Source organism: Ambystoma mexicanum, chromosome 11 (genome assembly GCF_040938575.1).
Source record: "Ambystoma mexicanum isolate Mex_15411 chromosome 11, UKY_AmexF1_1, whole genome shotgun sequence".
In the NCBI taxonomy this organism is placed as follows: Eukaryota; Metazoa; Chordata; class Amphibia; order Caudata; family Ambystomatidae; genus Ambystoma; species Ambystoma mexicanum.
In genome coordinates this window covers 914,438,227-914,456,435 of record NC_090934.1, presented here as the reverse complement: position 1 = coordinate 914,456,435, position 18,209 = coordinate 914,438,227, and the positions used below count along the sequence as shown (strand labels likewise).

The 18,209-nt window shown below is 48.8% G+C and overlaps 1 protein-coding gene across 10 annotated transcripts in view; it reads left to right on the top strand.

The window, feature by feature from the left end:
- Positions 1-15,023, top strand: part of LOC138503909 (mucin-5B-like) — a 193,076-nt gene extending 178,053 nt beyond the window's left edge. For 9 of the 10 annotated variants that reach the window (XM_069624006.1, XM_069624004.1, XM_069624000.1 and 6 more), the window contains 2 exons: positions 12,645-12,759; positions 13,698-14,338. In XM_069624006.1, coding sequence (XP_069480107.1) covers positions 12,645-12,759; positions 13,698-13,857 — 275 coding nt within the window. In that variant the 3' untranslated portion in view covers positions 13,858-14,338. Of the gene's footprint in view, positions 1-12,644; positions 12,760-13,697 lie in introns of all 10 variants that reach the window. The other variant, XM_069624005.1, reaches the window with a different exon arrangement.
- Positions 15,024-18,209: the final 3,186 nt, after the last annotated feature.

Below are 18,209 nucleotides of genomic sequence, written 5' to 3'. Positions count from 1 at the left end.
CTGGGAAGATCTGCTGGAGTCAGTGCTGCATAACAAATGCTCTGTGCGGCATTTAACATGCAAACAGTGCTTTAACAAAGAAGTAATCTGCTCCCTCAGATGGGGGGAGTATAGGGTGCGCCCTTACATTATCAGCATCATAGTGTATTCATTAGTAAACGCTATTAAAATATAATTATCAAAATCGGATCAAAACATGGATACACGTTCACCTTAAAAAATGCATAATTGCATCAGCATGGATGCATGCAAAGGCACAGCATTCTGAATGGCACAGTATGCTTAAGGTGGCTGCATATTCTATCGTGACTAAAGGTGGCACACTGGCCTTCATCTATCATAAATACTAAGGGTAGGAGGAGTTATCCCTACAAAATCAAGGGTTTCTGCCTTGCATCCTCTTCCGGCCATTACCTACAGAGGAAGATTGACACCAATTAGAGCCACAGTGTTACCCTCACAGACCTGACACCACGCCGGTAAGCCTTCTTTGGGAATAACAGTAACACTGTGGAATTGTTTTACTAGTTGCTTCAACGCTTCCCTCTTGATCATATTAAGTTGCATACCATGATAAAGAGACAGTGACCACTAAAACGTAGATGGTACTAAGGCGGTTGTTAGATGTATTGGGAGGAGATCTAGAAAAGGTTGAAATCCCTGGGATCTTTTGTATAAAAAAGTACTGCACAGTTGGAGGGCACCGAGCGACACACCACAACAGATCCTCCTAGCCTCTAATGAATATTTAACCATGTTGGCCCTGAGGCAATACACTACTTTCGCTAGACCTTGTTTGGTTAGCCCTTTCTTCACATACCGATTCCACCTCAGGCTGAGTACCTTATATATGCCGAAAGTTTGTACCATAGCAATGGACAGCAAGTAGTTAGAGTAGAGTGGGAGCAAGCAGGCAATGTTCTATAATCAGTGCTATCCCAACTTCCATCTTTAGTTCTACAAATGGGGTTCCCGGAACTACACCTAAAAGTGACCATGCAGGAAACATTATTTGCTTTTGGCAAACTATTGAATATTCAAAAGCCCCTAATCTATGCCCCATACTTAATGCAGTTAATTCCCTGTTTACCTGTAGTACCTCCAGGAGCACCTTCACCACTCTACCTCCCAACTTCCTGTCAAATGATAATATTCATCATGCAAATGGTTACAGAGAGCTATGCTTTTTCAGAACATTTGTACTACAACAGCTATCAACTCCATTAGGTGCTTGATAAGCTCATGTTCCTTCCTGGCTTTGATGTCTGTGTTGCTAGAAAAGGCAATATCCCGAACCCATTTCACGTGCCTCAGCTGCCTCATCCTAACAGTCCAGTGGCATGTTATTGAGGCAATGGTTGAAGGGGTTGGGTGTACTATACACTCTTGCATCCCACCCACAATGAAAATGGACTCAGTAGCCTTTTCCTTGTGTATCTCACAACAGCAGAATTGCACTGATCAAAGATGGACTCGCCCTCTGCCGAAAGTTTGTACCATAGCAATGGACAGCCAAGTCAAAAGCAGATCTCAAACAAGATCAAGGAATGTGAGATGAGGCTTCTGCCCTTTTAGACCAACATATATATGTATCATGATAAACATGTAAATCAATGTTTCCCTAGCACAATTTATTTTCTAAAATCCTGCTCCAGTCTTTGTATTCTATTCCAAGAAAGTTCTCCGTGGAGCTTTGATTAGAAGTTCAGCAAGGAGATGGGTTGGCTAGTCACAGATCGCTTTTTACTCACTTTTTTGAAGAAAATTGAACAGTAGATGCAATAGACCATAATGTGGAACACATTTACGTTCCGACACTGAGTAAGACACGCTACACATAACAGGGATCCACATCCCTGGACACTTGCTGAGAAGGTGAATTGGGACAAAATCTGGCCGGTTCTTTTCTTCTTTTTTTTTAGAAAGATAGTTCAGTTGTACACCCCCTAAGGCAAATGGCTCAATCATTGTCTTCTCCATGGGATCCATTTATATCCCCAGGGTTCACATTTGCACACATGTAAAGCTCAGAAGAGTGTTCACACTATGTACCTTAGAAAGTACTGTTTTCCATATACCTGGGCCAGTAAAGCCCTGCCCCAGCTATAATATCGCCTTCTCCAGCATGGGGTCTGGCATGGATTCACATGCTCATGAATATTCCCCGTCGTCAGGTTGGAATCCTCAGTAAAGAAAAATCAGTATCAGTTTCGTTTCTGATCTGTCTTTCGTAGTAGTAACCAATCACTGATCTCTGCGTCATACTGACCACAGCCAATGACTGCCATCTCTCTAAGCCCCGCCTCTGGCAGCCATCTTCAGATTTTTACCACACGTTCATGTGTTGGGATCCTCGTGCTATTGCTCTCGAGCTGTAGTGCGTTTTCGCGCTTTTTCATAGGAAAATTCTCTCTTTTTTCAGTCAAAAGAGCCTGAAGCTCCACCGTTTCTTTATCCGATCAACGGGGACCGTGTCGGATTCCTCTACGCCCCTCAAGGGTGAAGATTTCGTCGAGCCACGCTTTTGGAGGACTCCAGAAGTTTCTCAGGCCCATCTCGGACATGGCCCAGGAGAAGGGAAGCTTGACGCCCGGAAAGCTGTTCAGGGTCTGCCCTGGATGCCAGCTTCAGAATGTCTTTAAGGAGGACAAACTCCCTTTGCCTCTACTGCCTGCATGAGGACAAGACGCACGTGGAGAAGGACTGTGCGTTTTGCGGCAATATGTCGGAGCGGACCATGAAGGACAGCCATCTGCGTTTCACCAACTGGCTGGAAGGGAAGAGCCCGTCAGGCGAGAAGAAGAAGAAGTCCGGGCGGTCTTCTAAGACCTTTGAGGGCGCCCGGGCGATGGGGGCCCAACAGAAGGCCAAGCACCTCGAGTCCGCTGGCACCGGGAGCGCCGAACGGTCGGGCTCTACGGTTGCCAGGCAGGGCGCATCCTCCCCAGCGCCATCAACCACGAGCCAACGCTCTGGCTCAAGTAAGAGGAAGGCCGAGCACCCGGCGAAGCTCCTGGAGAGACCCCGGTTGAGCTCGAAGGCCCCATCGGAGGGTGAGCGAGGTGGTGACCCTCCCCCCAAGGAGAAGGCGGTGAGCGCACCTAAGGTGGTGAAAGCCTTGATCCACCCTGCCAAGGCCTCTATCGAGACAGTCGCGGCGGCCCTGGCTCAACCTGTGGAGGCTACACCAGTGGAGGCGACTTCGGGGCTCAGAGTCTCCCTGCCACCGCGGAGGGAGCTCTCTTCAAGCCCATCGACAGGACCCCCGTGAAACCTCCGACGGAGAAGAAAAAGGGGGGGCAGGAGGTCGTTGTGGATTTGGCCTCAACCTCTGAAGAGGAGCTGATCGAAGTCTTAAGCCACGGCATTGGCGTGGAAGAAGACCAGCCCGTCGGGAGGTATCCCGACGTAGGAGACGACGAGAACGTCGAGGGTGCCGACAAGGCTCCTGACCGCCGTAGGAATCCCCTCAACCAGTGCCGCAAGACAACTCAGCGGCCATTTTGTTGGCTATACAGTCCTTATGCTCGGAGATAAGGATAAGATTGCTGTTACCACCAACGGAGGAACCGCTCCCGACGAGGGACCCGGAGCCAGGCCCTTCTGGGAGCCCTCCTCCTAAGAGAAGAAGGATTCATCCTTCACCTCCTTTTCAACCATCGCGCCCTGCTCAGCCCTCCTCCCCGTCCACGACCCGTGGGGATGATACGGGGCAGACACGGCCGCGACGGGTACAGACGACGAGGTTTACGACGAGGCTCTTCCGTCGTCACCTCCTCCCCGGGCTTCCCCGCCCGACGAGATTGGATCGTTTCATGCCATGATCGCCAGGGCATCCGAGCTTTTCCAGCTCTGCCCGGAAGAGAAGAAGAAGGAAGGCTTCCTTTATCAACGGCGCGAGACCAAGAGGAAGACGGTCCTCGCTGTACCTCTACTGGACGATATCTGGGATGAGGGTCTCGCCCTCCTCAAGAACCCATCCACAACGCCTGCGAGAAGGGATCGGTACGAGAAGAAGTACCGGGTCCCGGAGGCGGCCCCCTTGTGCCTTCGGGCACAGCCGACCCCGGACTCGGTCGTCTCTGCGGAGGCCAGGAAGAAAGCGGGGGGGGCTTCGGCCTCTACGTCAACCTCCCCACCGGATGGCGAGGGGAAGAAATTGGACACGATGGGACGCAGAGTCATCTCATCGGCAGCGACAACGATTAAGGCTGCCAACGCCTTAGCCATCGTAGCCCGCTATGACAGGGAGTTGTGGTACAAGATCGCCCCCCTGCTGGACTTCCTACCGGATGACAAGAGGGCGGAGGCCCTAGAGATCTTGCAGGAAGGAGAAGTGGCGTCGGACCACGCCATTATGATAGCGACGGACATCGCTGACGCTGGTTTTCGCCAGTTGGGCAACAGCGTGTGCCTTAGACGGCGTGGATGGCTCAAGGCAACGCACTTCCGGCAGGACGTGCAGACCAGAGTTTTGGACATGCCATTCGACGGGAGCAACCTGTTTGGGAAAACAGTGGACGATTCCCTACAAGCCATCAAGACGGACACGGAGACGGCCCGGGCTCTTGGTGTTCCCCAGCAACGACGGCCACCCTTTCGGAGCACCGGAGGCAAGCAGGGTGCCTCCAAAGGTTCCGGCGGCGGATATTCCACCTACCGTCAAGCGGCCCATTTGTCGTCACAGGAGGCCTACAGGGGACGAGGCAAGTCGGGCAGACCCCGCTGTCGTCGCCAGGGAGGACAAGGCGGCAAAGCCTCGTCGAAGCAGGACTGAACCGGCCGTGGGGTCGGGCCCCCACCGAAGCATCCCGGTGGGAGGCCGGCTGCCGAACTTCGTCAGCGTGTGGGAGTCCATCTCCACCGACCGTTGGGTGCTCGACGCTCTGGCCCAGGATCACGCGCTCGAGTTTCTAAAGAAGTGCCCGCGCGTCCCCCCCGTGGCCAGGAAGGAACATCACGTCCCTCAACTACTCTTGGAGGTAAAGGCGATGCTCAAGAAAGGCACCATCGAGCTCGTCCCAAAGAGGCTTCGGGGCTCCGGAGTTTACTCAAGATACTTCCTCGTGAAGAAGAAGACAGGAGGATGGCGTCCCATCCTGGACCTACGACGACTGAACAAATTCATCAAGGCACAGAAGTTCCGGATGGCACGTCCTGGGTCAGCTGGAGGAGGGCGATTTCCTGTCGTCGTTGGATTTGGAGGATGCCTACTTCCATATCCCCATCCTAAAGGGACACCGAAAGTCTCTCAGATTCGTGGTCAAGGCGTCACTACCAGTTCAGCGCCCTTCCCTTCGGATTGAGGTCGGCACCCAGGGTGTTCACCAAGTGCCTCGCACCGGTGGCGGCGCGGCTGCGCCTGGAGGGGATCCACGTCCAACTATTCACAGACCTGGGATTCTCCATAAACTACGCCAAGTCCCACCTGGTGCCCGCGCAAGACGCACTGTTTCTGGGAGCGAAACTCGACACAGTGGCGCTTCTGGCCTCTCCATCGGAGGAAAGGACGAGGGCCATCTTGGGCAAGGTGCAGCGGATGCTGGTTGCGGACGCGGCCAGGGTGAGGTTCATCAAATCCCTCCTCGGAATGATGTCTTCTTGCATTTATCTCATCCGCCTGTGCAGGCTTCGGATGCGCCCGTTACAGGAGTTCCTGGACGCTCGCTGGATCCAGACGACGGGCAGCTTCGAGGACAAGATCACACTCGACGAGATCTTCCGACGAGCGATCCGGTGGTGGGGCACCCGCGCGCATCTGACGGCGGGCATGGACTTCCAGACCGCGGGCCACCAGAAGACAGTGACCACGGATGCCTCCCTGGAAGGATGGGGAGCGCACACCGAAAATCTGCACGCGAGGGGCCTTTGGCTGCCGATGGAGAAGTCCCTCCATATCAACATCCTGGAACTCTGTGCAGTGTTTTGGGACTTCAGGTCCTTTCTTCCGTCCCTCAAGGGCAAGGTGGTGAGGATCTTCACCGACAACACCACCACCATGTTATACATCAGGAAGCAGGGCGGTACCAGATCCCCAGCCCTGTCCAAGGAGGCGCAGGATCTGTGGCATTGGGCCGTCGCCCAAGGGATATTTCTGGTGCCGTTTCATCTGGCAGGAATAAAAAACACCATCGCCGACTCGCTCAGCAGAGAGCTGCGCTCGTGCCACGAGTGGGAACTACGACAGGATCTAGTGGACCGCCTCTTCCGACGGTGGGGCACACCCCAGATCGATCTGTTCGCGATGGCGACGAACTCCAAGTGCCGGAGGTTCGCCAGCAGGTTTCCCCTGCCGAGGAGCATGGGCGATGCTTTCTCGTTCCCCTGGGAGGGCCTGTTCCTATATGCGTTCCCGCCATTGCCGCTGCTGATCCGGCTCATCAACCAGCTCAAGAGGTCACGGTGCAGGATGATCCTCGTCGCACCTGCGTGGCCGAGGCAGATATGGTTCCCGGACCTTCTGGACTTGTCAGCGTCCCCGTCAATCAAGCTGCCAGTGGACGCAGATCTTCTCTCCAGGGAAGGAGGCGCCATCCTCCATCATGACCCGAAGTCGCTGAACTTGCAGGCCTGGCTCCTGCAGCGTTAGAGTTTGGAGGTTACGACATACCGGTCGCTGGATGTGGCTAGAGCGCTGAAGTTCTACGTGGACCGCACGAAGAGTTTTCGGAAGACGTCACAACTTTTTGTGAACTTTGGACCTGTCAATCAGGGGAAGGCTCTCTCGAAGGCTTCCATTTCCAGATGGCTCTCTGGCTGTATTATGTACTGTCATCGGTTGGCAAACCGACTGCTGCCTGGCCGTCCGAGAGCCCATTCCACCAGAGCGATCAGAGCTACCACGGCGTTCCTATCGGGTGTGCCCTTGCTGGACATCTGCAGGGCTGCTACGTGGAGGTCGACGCACACCTTCACGAAATTCTACTGCATCGACCGGGATTCCAGGGAGGAGTCCAGGGTCGGCCAAGCAGTGCTGCGCAACCTGTTCGCCTAAGGTGAGCCTGGTGAGGAGGTAAGAATTGCTTAATGTTGAGTTTTGGATGTAATGCTTTATGTTGAGCCTTTGCCACCTCCCGTGGTTGTGCATGTGTGTACTGCTATGTATTATTTTATTCATGAGCATGTGAATCCATGCCAGACCCCATGCTGGAGAAGGAACAAGTTACTTACCTGTAACTGTTGTTCTCCAGCATGGGTCTGGCATGGATTCACATGCGAACCCTCCCGCCTACTCTGCGGCTCTTCACTTGGTCATACTGCCACTTCACGTGCTACCAAATCTGAAGATGGCTGCCAGAGGCGGGGCTTAGGGAGATGGCAGTCATTGGCTGTGGTCAGTATGACGCAGATATCAGTGATTGGTTACTACTACGAAAGACAGATTAGAAACGAAACTGATACTGATTTTTCTTTACCGAGGATTCCCAGCCTGACGACGGGGAATATTCATGAGCATGTGAATCCATGCCAGACCCATGCTGGAGAACAACAGTTACAGGTAAGTAACTTGTTCCTTATAGACTGAGGGAAGGGTTGCTATCGTGGATAATGACCTACCAGCAAGTTATGGCCCTAGGTGAAGCCAAGCGTCGTAGGTTGGGAAAGGGTCATAATCCCAAGTGATTATGACCCCTCCTGTGGTCCGTAAGGCTATTAACACATGGTGGTAGTAGCAATACATGTTTGAGTTTTCTTGGTGAAGTGCAGAATGGTGCTTTAAAAGTGAGTAAAGTAAATAGACAATCTCAGTTAATTAAAAATGTTTTATTTTGTAGTATTAAAATAACAAGCTTGTCTTCATAAATTAAGCATTTTAAATGCAATTTGGTTGAACTGTATGTAACAAATTTAACATGAGCATGGATTAGGTATCATGTAAAAGTAAATGGTTTATCTAAAAGAAAGTGAAATAATTTTCCAATGTTTTAGCATTCTCTTGTGTGTGTTAAGTATCATGTTGCATCAAAAAAAGGTACTTCCAGAGAGGAAGTATCTTGTTCAAACAAAAACATATCTGAAAATTGCATTTTTGTTGCCCAGTCTGCTTCTGAAGACAGAATGTTCAGAATGCATTCAATACCAGTAGTTATTGACTGCACTCTAAACATTCTGATTGGCTGAGAGGAGGTCATTAACGATTTCCATGTGCTAATATCCAAGAGTCTCCTGCAGCAATGTTGGTCTCAAGTACTGTCTTAAACTATTGATAATTTCTTTTGGGCATCCCTTTTCTTCTTAGTGATTATGTTTTGGTACACTAATCTAGCAATCCAAGGGGCTCCTTCATCCTTAATACTAGCTCTCGCCACATGCTATCGTGGAAGGTTCTTTTGAGGTTTTCAGTCCCCGAAATCTCTCTATGTCTTCATCATAGAGCAGCACATATCTCGCTTAGAGTTCATACACCACAGGAGAGGCAAAGTCTAGTGTAACTAACATTATACCGAGCACACCTTGTCTCAAATGGAAGTTCAGGAAACACATTTGTTTTGCAGTGGAGGGGACGTTTTATGATACTATCATAAAATCCCCCCATGTCAATTTAAGATTGATCCTAACCAGAAGTATCCTTCGGCAGCCCAGTTTTCTTCTTGCCTATGTCCCCATCAAGACTTAACTATCCTACACAAATGCAAAACTTTCCTATTAATTACATTGCCATCCTCTCAACAACCTGTACTAAGGTACATTTACAAGGATGACATTATGAAATATATGTACTTTTCTTCCAATTATGGTTAAGCTTATACACGAAAACATCAAAGAATCTGACACAGGTGGTGGTAACCGTGTCCTCTTTACTAGTGCCTTTGGGACTACCATGGTTTCCTTTACCCTTTCACATGGTTCTCCAATCAACCTTATCATTAAAACGTTTTTACATACAACTCTTTTACCTCCATGTTCTTCCATTCCAGGAGTAAACCACTAGAAGCCCTCAAGTAAATCAATAACTTCTTTAGAGTGACATTAAAATATTAATCAACCTCTCAACTGCCACCTTCAGATCTCTGAAATTGAAAGTCAAAGTGACTGCAGCCATAGTCAGGGTCAATGTTAGCCTTCCAGCGACTACCAGGTCAGCATGGATGCCCTCTAGAACAGTCAACCTAATTTCTACAGGGACGGGAGAGGGCAATGGCAGGAGAAGAAAATAATTGAAAGCATGGCCTAAACTATTCAACTACTACTAACAATGACACAGTCGGACCTTTCAGTTAACAGTATGTGTCTTCCTGAATGCCCTTCTGTCCGATCCACCATCAGACCCCATTGCTGATAGACAGCCCCTAGAGGAAGAACATCTAGAAGGGCTTTTGAAAATATTTCTGGAATGCCAATAAAGGGCCTTGTGTGGCCTTATGGCTGTGAGAAGTGAGGGCCAGCTAGGTTATTAAGTGTTAGGAAGTGACAAGATACTAGGCTGTAGCCAATTTCCCCACTCCCCCAATCCCCTTCACTCCTTGTCACCATGAATTTAGTGAACAAGTCTTAAATAACAATCTCACATGAAACTGTTGGGCAGAGCTTGCACACTGGGTAACAAGGAAGAGTGCAGACTCTGCCGCAACACAAAGGAGCAAAGAGGTGATGGAGTTAGTAGAGCAGCTGGGACACTTGTGTGGGGTTTTCTATTAAAAGTCCAAGACAGTTAAGAGGATTATGGATTAATGTTTTCCTATTCACTATCTGTTGAGATAAGCTTGGAAGGCTACTTGAGATGGCAGTTTCCTTGTTTTTTCCAGCTCGATTGTGCATTGTAAGCAGTCATATTTTTGGTTGACCCTTAAGGACTTTTATGCCCCTTTCCATAAGATTTCCCTTACAGGGATTCCTCTGAATATCATGCAGCAGGGAACGAGAGTGGGGGAGTGAGAATGCATCCAATCCCAAAGGGTGGGGCTGAATTTTCTTAATTGACCTCCTCATCCCCTTACAGACACACTTCTTCATCTGACGCTCAGTGCTTTGGTCCCCCAAAAATGGTGTTTTGGAATACCACCGTTTTTTCTCCTTTTTTCTCTGCAATATGAGCAGAACCAACAGCCTGCCCACAGTTTAAAAGTACCTGGTCTTCACAATATACCAATATATACCAACACTATAACAATGTTTAAGCGACACTTAGAATATTCCAAAAGCAATACAACAAAGTAAATAAAAAAACAATACAAAATCCTAAAAAATAGAGAACCCCAAACTAAAGACTTATGCAGACTAGTGTATTTTTTCTCTGACCTACTGATGGACCCCTCACGCCAATACGGTGGTGGGGGACAATCTATACCCTCCCATCATAAGTAAAACTGTGGAAGAAAGAACGTTTTAGGCAACTTGGAAAAAATCATGAATTTGGTTAACAGAGGATGAGCTACTCTCTTGAGTCCTTGGGTTGAAAGAGGCACATGACACCAAGTTGCAGTTTTATGACCCTCAGAGGATTCCCTATTAATGTGGAAAGTCACTTTGAACATTGGTTACATGGACCAAGGAATTACACCTCTGCCCCGGTAACACTGGAGTATTACACCACCTGCCCAGGGCAGTGGTACTTCACCCCAAAATCCTCTTCATAATGGTGCTCTAAAGGACCATGGAAGGAAGTCTGGGTTCAGCAACCTTTAACCCTCTCCCACTGCATCTCATGTCTGCCCTCTGAACGAAGACATGAACACAAGATAACTAAACACCTTCAACACACTCGAATATTTACTGTCTCACATTGCCCACTCATGGGTATGGCCAGAGGATATACATGGCACCCTTGACATCAAATAGACGAACAACAAAGTACTTTCCCAGTTCTGACTAGAGGCTGCTGCAGTCAGCCATTAGCACTTCCAGTTTGCCCATTAGGGCACAATCAGGACCCCTTTGTGTCCAAATATAGAATCCGCCTTCTTGAAGTGGCCATGCCGCTTAGACGACACTCCATGATCACACACACACATGAATACACTTACCAACCCCCAACTCTCCAACTGTCTTCAGTCAGCCATTGCTGGCCATTGCTGGCTTGTCGCATATGTTGCCCTCGGAAGGGGGGGGGCATTGTCCCTAGAAACAGCATTCCAAATGCCCTCCTCTCATGGAACAGCCCACAATTTGAATGGCAGCGAGTACTGTAAAACACATATACATTCTTCTATAATGTACAATTTTTTCAGCAACATGTCTTGTTTGTTTCCCTGGGTTAAAACCTAACCAAGGGACAGTAACCCCATCTGAAGGGGACCCTGTTTAAGCCAGGAGTTACAGATAGATCACAGAGGCACAGAACACTGACACCATGATTCTAGTCAGTCCCTGGGCCTCGCGCAAGTGAGACAGTTTGTGCAGGCCATTATAGGTCTTAGCTTGTTTAGGGTGTACAGTGCCACTTTTACTAATGCCAGCTTCTAGCCCGATTCCCTCTGACTTATTGTACTTCCAAATGAAACAGAATGACAGAACAGTTCAGTAAACGCACCACAGGTCTTGATAATGAACGCCACAGCGCCCATGCCCCGGCTTATTTCGCCAGGTCATGCTAGCCCCCTAATCTTGTCTAAACAATTCCACTGATCTGGAATAGTTATCAAAGGTCATTTGAAAGACTTTTCAATTTTCGTCCCAACATGAATCCTCAGAAAATGTCAATGGGGTATTATTAATACAGCTTAAGTGTGAGGCTGATGGCACTGGAAATCCTGGTGCAGAATACAAAAAAGGCAAAGCCTAGGTTAAAACGAGTATGAACATAGAATAGATGCTAGTTATCAGTTGCTGGCATGACCAGGTAACCTGAACTAGATGTCACAACTACAAGTGCAACACCAAAGCCAGATACCTCTAGGGCCTAGATGCAAAAGAACTAAAGAGCCAAAGTGCTAACCTGCTGCACACATGGGGACACTAGCAGATGGTCCAGAGCATAATGGGTACCTGAGGGTAAAGGGGGTCTACAGCTGTGCCCCCTCTTGTTCGAATATGATCGTTTTCACGTGCAAGGTGTGGAAGACAGTAACCATCGCTGTGCTCCTAGTGTGTGGTTGAACCAGTTATATTTGAGGGGGTGGATATTTTCTGTTTGCATATTTCATGTGGTTGCGAGTATCGAAAATGTACTGTCAGTGTCCTCCTTAAAAAAAGATATGACGAGTCGCATGGTCTGTCATGCAAATGGGTATTTACGTCAGTCACAGAGCTTTGCCTAATCACCTGTCTTGCTTTTAAAGAACTGTTTATGTAAGCATGTCTAAGGATGGCTGTATCCTGAACTAGATAGTCAACTGTCTCAAAGCATTTTCGCCATGTCTGCCATTATGTGTGAAAGCCCACAGCTCTATGCCCCAGTGCAGGCCTCGAATTTTGCGATGTGACTGTACATGGTGACGGCACATGCCACACCAAGTGATAGCCAACGTACACACACTGCAAACGATTCCCCTTGCATTTTGCCATTCCTGCAAACTAGATCTGCCTGCTACACACGAGGGCGAACATATCAGAGAAAGGAGACATTGATGAGTAGTTAAGCAACTGACTCTGAAAGAAAGGCGTTGCAGGGAACCCACTTTGATCAACCCTGCATGGCCCTCTCAAGTAATGAAATTCCACAAGGTCAACTCAATGGTCACTGGCCATGTGTCCTTATTTTTCAGGTGTCAAGAGCTGTGCCGTGCTTACAGAAAAACGTACTCTCATCATTGGCAATTGCACATCTGTTAGTGAAGAGAGCCTGCACTACTGCGGAGGTAACTGCATGTCCTCCTCAAGGTAAGCAAGAAGCCGTGCAACCCTTTATGAAACATGAATCCGGTTGATGTAGGTAAGCTAGTGTAGAGAGACACCACTGACTCGAGTAGAGGTGAAATTAATGAGGCAGAATTGAGTCTGTGGAAAGCCCATTGACTCGCAGTCCCAATTCTTGCCACTCAGAGGGGAAAACTCCTTTGACTACAAAGTTATGATTTCAGATTGATGTGATGAAGCGTTCCTATCAGTACCAGTGATTGACCTGCTAACACCGTCAACACACCGAGAATGTACACTTGATTAGTCTGAATGAGAGGATAGAGTAAGGGAGAAGGGAGAGATGGAGAGAGAGATCGAGAGAGGAGCGATAGGGTGAAGGTCTTCACATACATGCAAGGTCTAAAAACCGGAAGGGAGATACAAGTCGCGATAAAGATCACCATGGTGTCGTTAAAACCCCTGAGGTGGGAAGTAAACCCTTGGAATTCATTCCCTGTTTACTTTGTTTTACTTTGCTTATGGCAGTGTGTGCTGCTGCAGACTTTAAAATACACATTTGTTTTTCTGAATCGATGTTGGTTTCTAAAGAGATGGGACCACCAGCGACAGCTGTGTTTCTGTTAATTCTGGAAGCTGCTGTGGCAGCACTACAGCCCTTGAAGGCTTACGTGTTGAGCTTTCAGGAGACACTCGACGTTGTTCTTCTGCTACTGTGATGTATTAGTTGTGCACTGTTGTGAGATCACAGGGGTGACAAGCCCTATTTAACTGTAGTTATCATGTCTAATTGCTTTCAATGGAAGCCTTACACATAAAAGAGGTTGGCAAAAAAAGGATAGTGGGGGGAGGGCAGCTAATATGTATCCAACATACCTAGGCCACCCAAGCTCATGGCTGGTTCTCATGTTTGCCCTGATCCATGCAACTTCATTTGACTCCTTCTGTTTTGTGACATGCAGGCTTGGTGCTGACATGAACATGGTGTCCCAGTGCAGCTGCTGCCACATGATGACCTCTGAAACTAGAAACGCAACATTTACCTGTGACGGATCCAGTGAACCCATCGTGAAATCCTATCAAGACGTGACTAAATGCCAGTGCACTGACACCTGCCCGTAACAGCATCTACTCGTCTATCCTTGCCATGACGTCATCTGGCACTTCAGAGCGGCTTTCCACCATCTCCCACCCAAAAACCTGGCCTTTTGTCATAACTTATTTGAGGACACCAAGACCCTTGTTTTCAGGTTAAGTCACGCAGAGGCACAATAAGACGCAAATATAAAAGGGCTGAATTAGCACAACAGTGGCACACTTTGTGTTCTTGCCTCGGACGTCAAGAGACTGCGCATGCAATGCTTGAGTGATATGCTATATAGTTAGAAAAATGTATCGTTATCATCAGTTGGTAACTATCCATTCTCTGTCGCCCTCAAAAAATGTTATCCACTAACATATGTTTACTAATGCAAGTGATAGTAATCAGACGTCGACTAGAATTAATAGAGGTCATTTATCCATGTGGTTTAAGACTAGGTACACAATACTAATGGGCACTGATGATGCCACGATTGGCACTTTCAGCTGCCTTCATGGGTAAGGAATGGGAAAATGCCACCCATGGTAGAAAGTATAGCATGAGGCCTGACTCCCTGAGGCCAATTGCCTATGTAAAGAGACCAATCAACCTGATCTGCTAGTTGTATTTAATTCCCTGAGTGTTACATGTGCTTACATTGTCCCACTGTCTTTACAGAAGCCCTTTAATACTCCTGTGGGTGGTATTATGGTATAGAGAAAAAAAAAACATCCATTTTGGAAAAGGCTTTCCATCCCTTACGACATGGAGGGATCCCAGAGATGAACGCTCTTCAATAATCGAATCACGTGGGTGGTCAGGTGATGGGATCTGACAAATAAATATGGAGCATGGGTAGAATGCGGAAACAGATCGTGAAATGTGTACCCTTTGCTTTAACGCCATGCCTTTAAAGGGATACAGCATATATTCCGTGTCCTAGGAGGCAGGGGTGGGTGGGGGACATAGAAGGAATAGTACTGAAAGGAGAATGTTTATTTGCTGGTAAAAGAAATTTCACTGCCACATTAAATTCTGTACCTGCAGGGGGCGCAGGGCTTCTCTTTCTGTCTCGTTTATGTTGGGCTGCGAAAGGGGGTGCGCTTGTTATGACTCATTTAAAAGCACGGTTTTCATGTCATGTGAATATACTCAACTCTGTCTGTGGAAGCGGCTTGCAAATAAAAACGGTATAATTTCACCTGCACCCTGTCTCAGGTGTCGTCGCCTTTAAATGATTGAATAGAACACCATCATAACGCATGTCTTTTGCTTGCTGTATATAAACTTAGAGTCAATACAATACATCCATGTATTGTCGAAGGTTATTGCTACCAGCGTGGATTGAAAGAGGGCGCACTGTACCAAAAAGACCGAATGGGCCACAAATCTGTGCTTTTTACATTTGTTTGTTAATCTTTTAATGCTTTTATGTATTGCGAAAGGTTAATTTAACCATATGCACGTAATAAAAAAATAGAAAATAGACCACTAGGGACCCGTTAAAATGGGAGCATTGATTCACTTGAGATCACGTGAATCGAGCCGACTACCTTGAAGGAAAATGTTGTACACAGTAAAACATGATGGCACATGAAAGATGTCTGGGCTGTTGGGGGCCTGCTCCGGGTCACTGGGCAGGCCCTATACTCATGTCGGGAGAACCCGACGGGGTTCCTTTGTGCGGCGCTCACGCCCCAAATGATGCAGTGGGGATCACCCCACGCGCTCCAGGTCACTGGAGGCCCTCACGTGGCTGGGGGCACCCAGCACACGATGGCCCCGGCTCTGGGGGCAGCCAGGCCGGGGTCGCACGAGTGGCCATGCTCACATGGCCTTGGGTTCACCCAGGGACGGCGTTGCCCAGCAGGGGCACCGTCCTCGTGCTGGGCCCTGTCCTTAGGCCCAGCGCATGCAGTGTGGCACCCGCATAGTGCTTGAAGAACAACACTGGAGCCTTTGGATGGTCAGACTGACGAGTCGGAAGCGGCTCGTAACTTTTATTAGGTTGGTCATGTGGCCACTGCCACGTGACCCATTACACCAACATGGGAGCTACCATGCTGGGTGCCATGCAACATGGGCAACGCATGAAGATGTCTGTGTTATATATAAGGAAGATGAAGCATAACCTGTATCAGTGCACATTAGGCACCATCATAAATCAAACGCAGATTATCTATCATATGATATGATATGGCATTCATACCACACATTTACACAAGTGTCTCTAGGCGCCACAAGACAAGCGATTGAAGACAGAGGGAGGACAAGACAAACGATCCTACTAGGTCTTTTTTTATTCATTTGGATCGTGCAAGTGCGACAATAGAGGAAGTCCAAGGGAGAGGAAAGGGGGAAGTGCGATCAGTGCAGCATGACTCTGAGTAACTGCAGCCAGGGAGTGCAGCTCTGGGTAAATGCATGGAGGCAGGGGGCTGTAGGGTTACAGTTGCAGCCCCTAAGTATGTGGCAAGCCAGGATGCAGTGTAAAGGAAGACTGGTCATGGACGAGCCTGGTACCCAGTGAGACTCTGCGGGAGCCAAGCAAAACCAGTCGGCGCAGCAGACAGGTAAGTTAGCAAGAGAGGGAGAGAGAGAAGGCAGAGTAGAAAAGGACGGGCTTGGTCTGCCTCCCGAACTTCAGGTGGTCAGGCTCAAGTCTGAGAGGGGCAGGGAGGCTATTCCAGAGGGAAGCCCCTGCAGAGAAGAGATATTTATCCACCATGTTAAGCCTGGAGAAGCGTCTGACTCTCAGAGAGTAGGTAGCTGAGCGAATGCCTCTAGAAGGAAGGTATCTCGGAATAGGGATTTTGATAAAGTGCAGGCCCCAGGCCCAGAAAGCTTTGTGGACAATGCAGGGGATCTTAAACTTGATCCTTGCAACCACCGGGAGCCAGTGGAGTGATTTCAGGGCTGCAGTGATACTGTCCCTGGGCTTGAGGCCAAGGATACATTTTGCAGTCCTGATCTGGATTAGTTGCAGGGGGCGAACAGTAGAGGTAGGCAGATTGAGAAAGAGGCTGTTGCAGTAGTCCAGCCTGGAAAGAACCAGGGCTCTGGAGACAGTGAGCTTCTCAGGAAAAGTGAGAAAAGGTAGAATACCTCTGACGAGGTGCAGCTGATAGTGGGCCTTTGTGGCAAGGTCTGTGATGTGAGGCGAGTAGGAGAGAGTGGAGTCGAAGATGACACTATGTTTTTTTGCCTTACAGGAACGTGAGGGTAGAGGGCCCAAGGAGGGCGGCCAGAGTAAGAGAGGGAAAGCAGGAGCAAGGGTCCCAATTAGAAGGATCTCTGTTTTACTGGCATTAAGGCAATGATCGTTGGAGGCGCACCAATCCTGAATCAGGACATACAGTCAGGAGAGGAGGCTGAGGGAAGCCTGAAAGAGAGCTGAGTGTCATCCGCATAACACAAAGTTAGAAGAGGAGGTGGAGATCTGGTGGGCCAAAGGGACCAGATAGACATTGAAGAGCCAGGGTGAGAGGATAGACCCGTGGGAGACGTAGGTGGTAGAGAGAAAGGACCCAAGTTGGACCTGTGACGGACATTCTAGGAGGAAGGAGGTCAGCCATGCCAGGGCCTGATCCATGATGCCCAGGTTCACACATAGTCGGTTGAGAAGGGTGGCTTGATTGACCGTGTCGAAATCAGAGGAAAGGTCAAGGAAGATGAAGACAGAGGGAGAGCATGAGTCAAGTTAGAGAGCAGATCTTCACGTGTGTTCTGGAGAGCAGTTGCTGTGCCTCTGGCTGCTCTGAAGCCAGACTGATGGTCATGGGAGGGTAAGCTGGGAGATGGGCAGCTTTTCCCGGAGTTTGCCCAGGAAAGTAGTGTTAGAAATCGGCGATAGTTTGCCGGACATGTAGAATCAGCAGAAGGCTTTCGTAGGAAGGGGTAGCCAAGGGAGTGCTTGAGGAGAGAGGGGGAAAGAACCAGTGGCGAAAGAGTGATTGCAGAAATCGGCCAAGGGTGGAGAGAGGGTGGAAATGTGCTCCTTGATGGTTCTGGAGAAGCAGGGGAGCACCTGTTTGGATGACAATTTCATAGATCGGACATGTGTACAGACATCGTCAGGTGTTGTCAAAGTAAAGAAGGAAGAGGAAGAGGAAATGGAGAGGCAGCCAATGGGGCCCTGAGAGAGGTAGGAGGAGAGAAAGAGGAGTTTTAGTGGTGAAATGAGAGGCCAGAGCTGTATAGAGGGCATGTAAGTGAAAAGGATATGTGGAGACTGTAGTAGGATTGGTCAGTTCCTTGCAGGTTTTAAAGAGTTTGGCCGTGCTCTTAGAGGCCACAGAGACGCTGGCTTGGATATGGACCCTCTTCTTGGAGAGGACAGAGAGTCTGTATTGCCTTTGGAGCAGATAGCAGGCCAGTTTGTCAGAGGATGCAC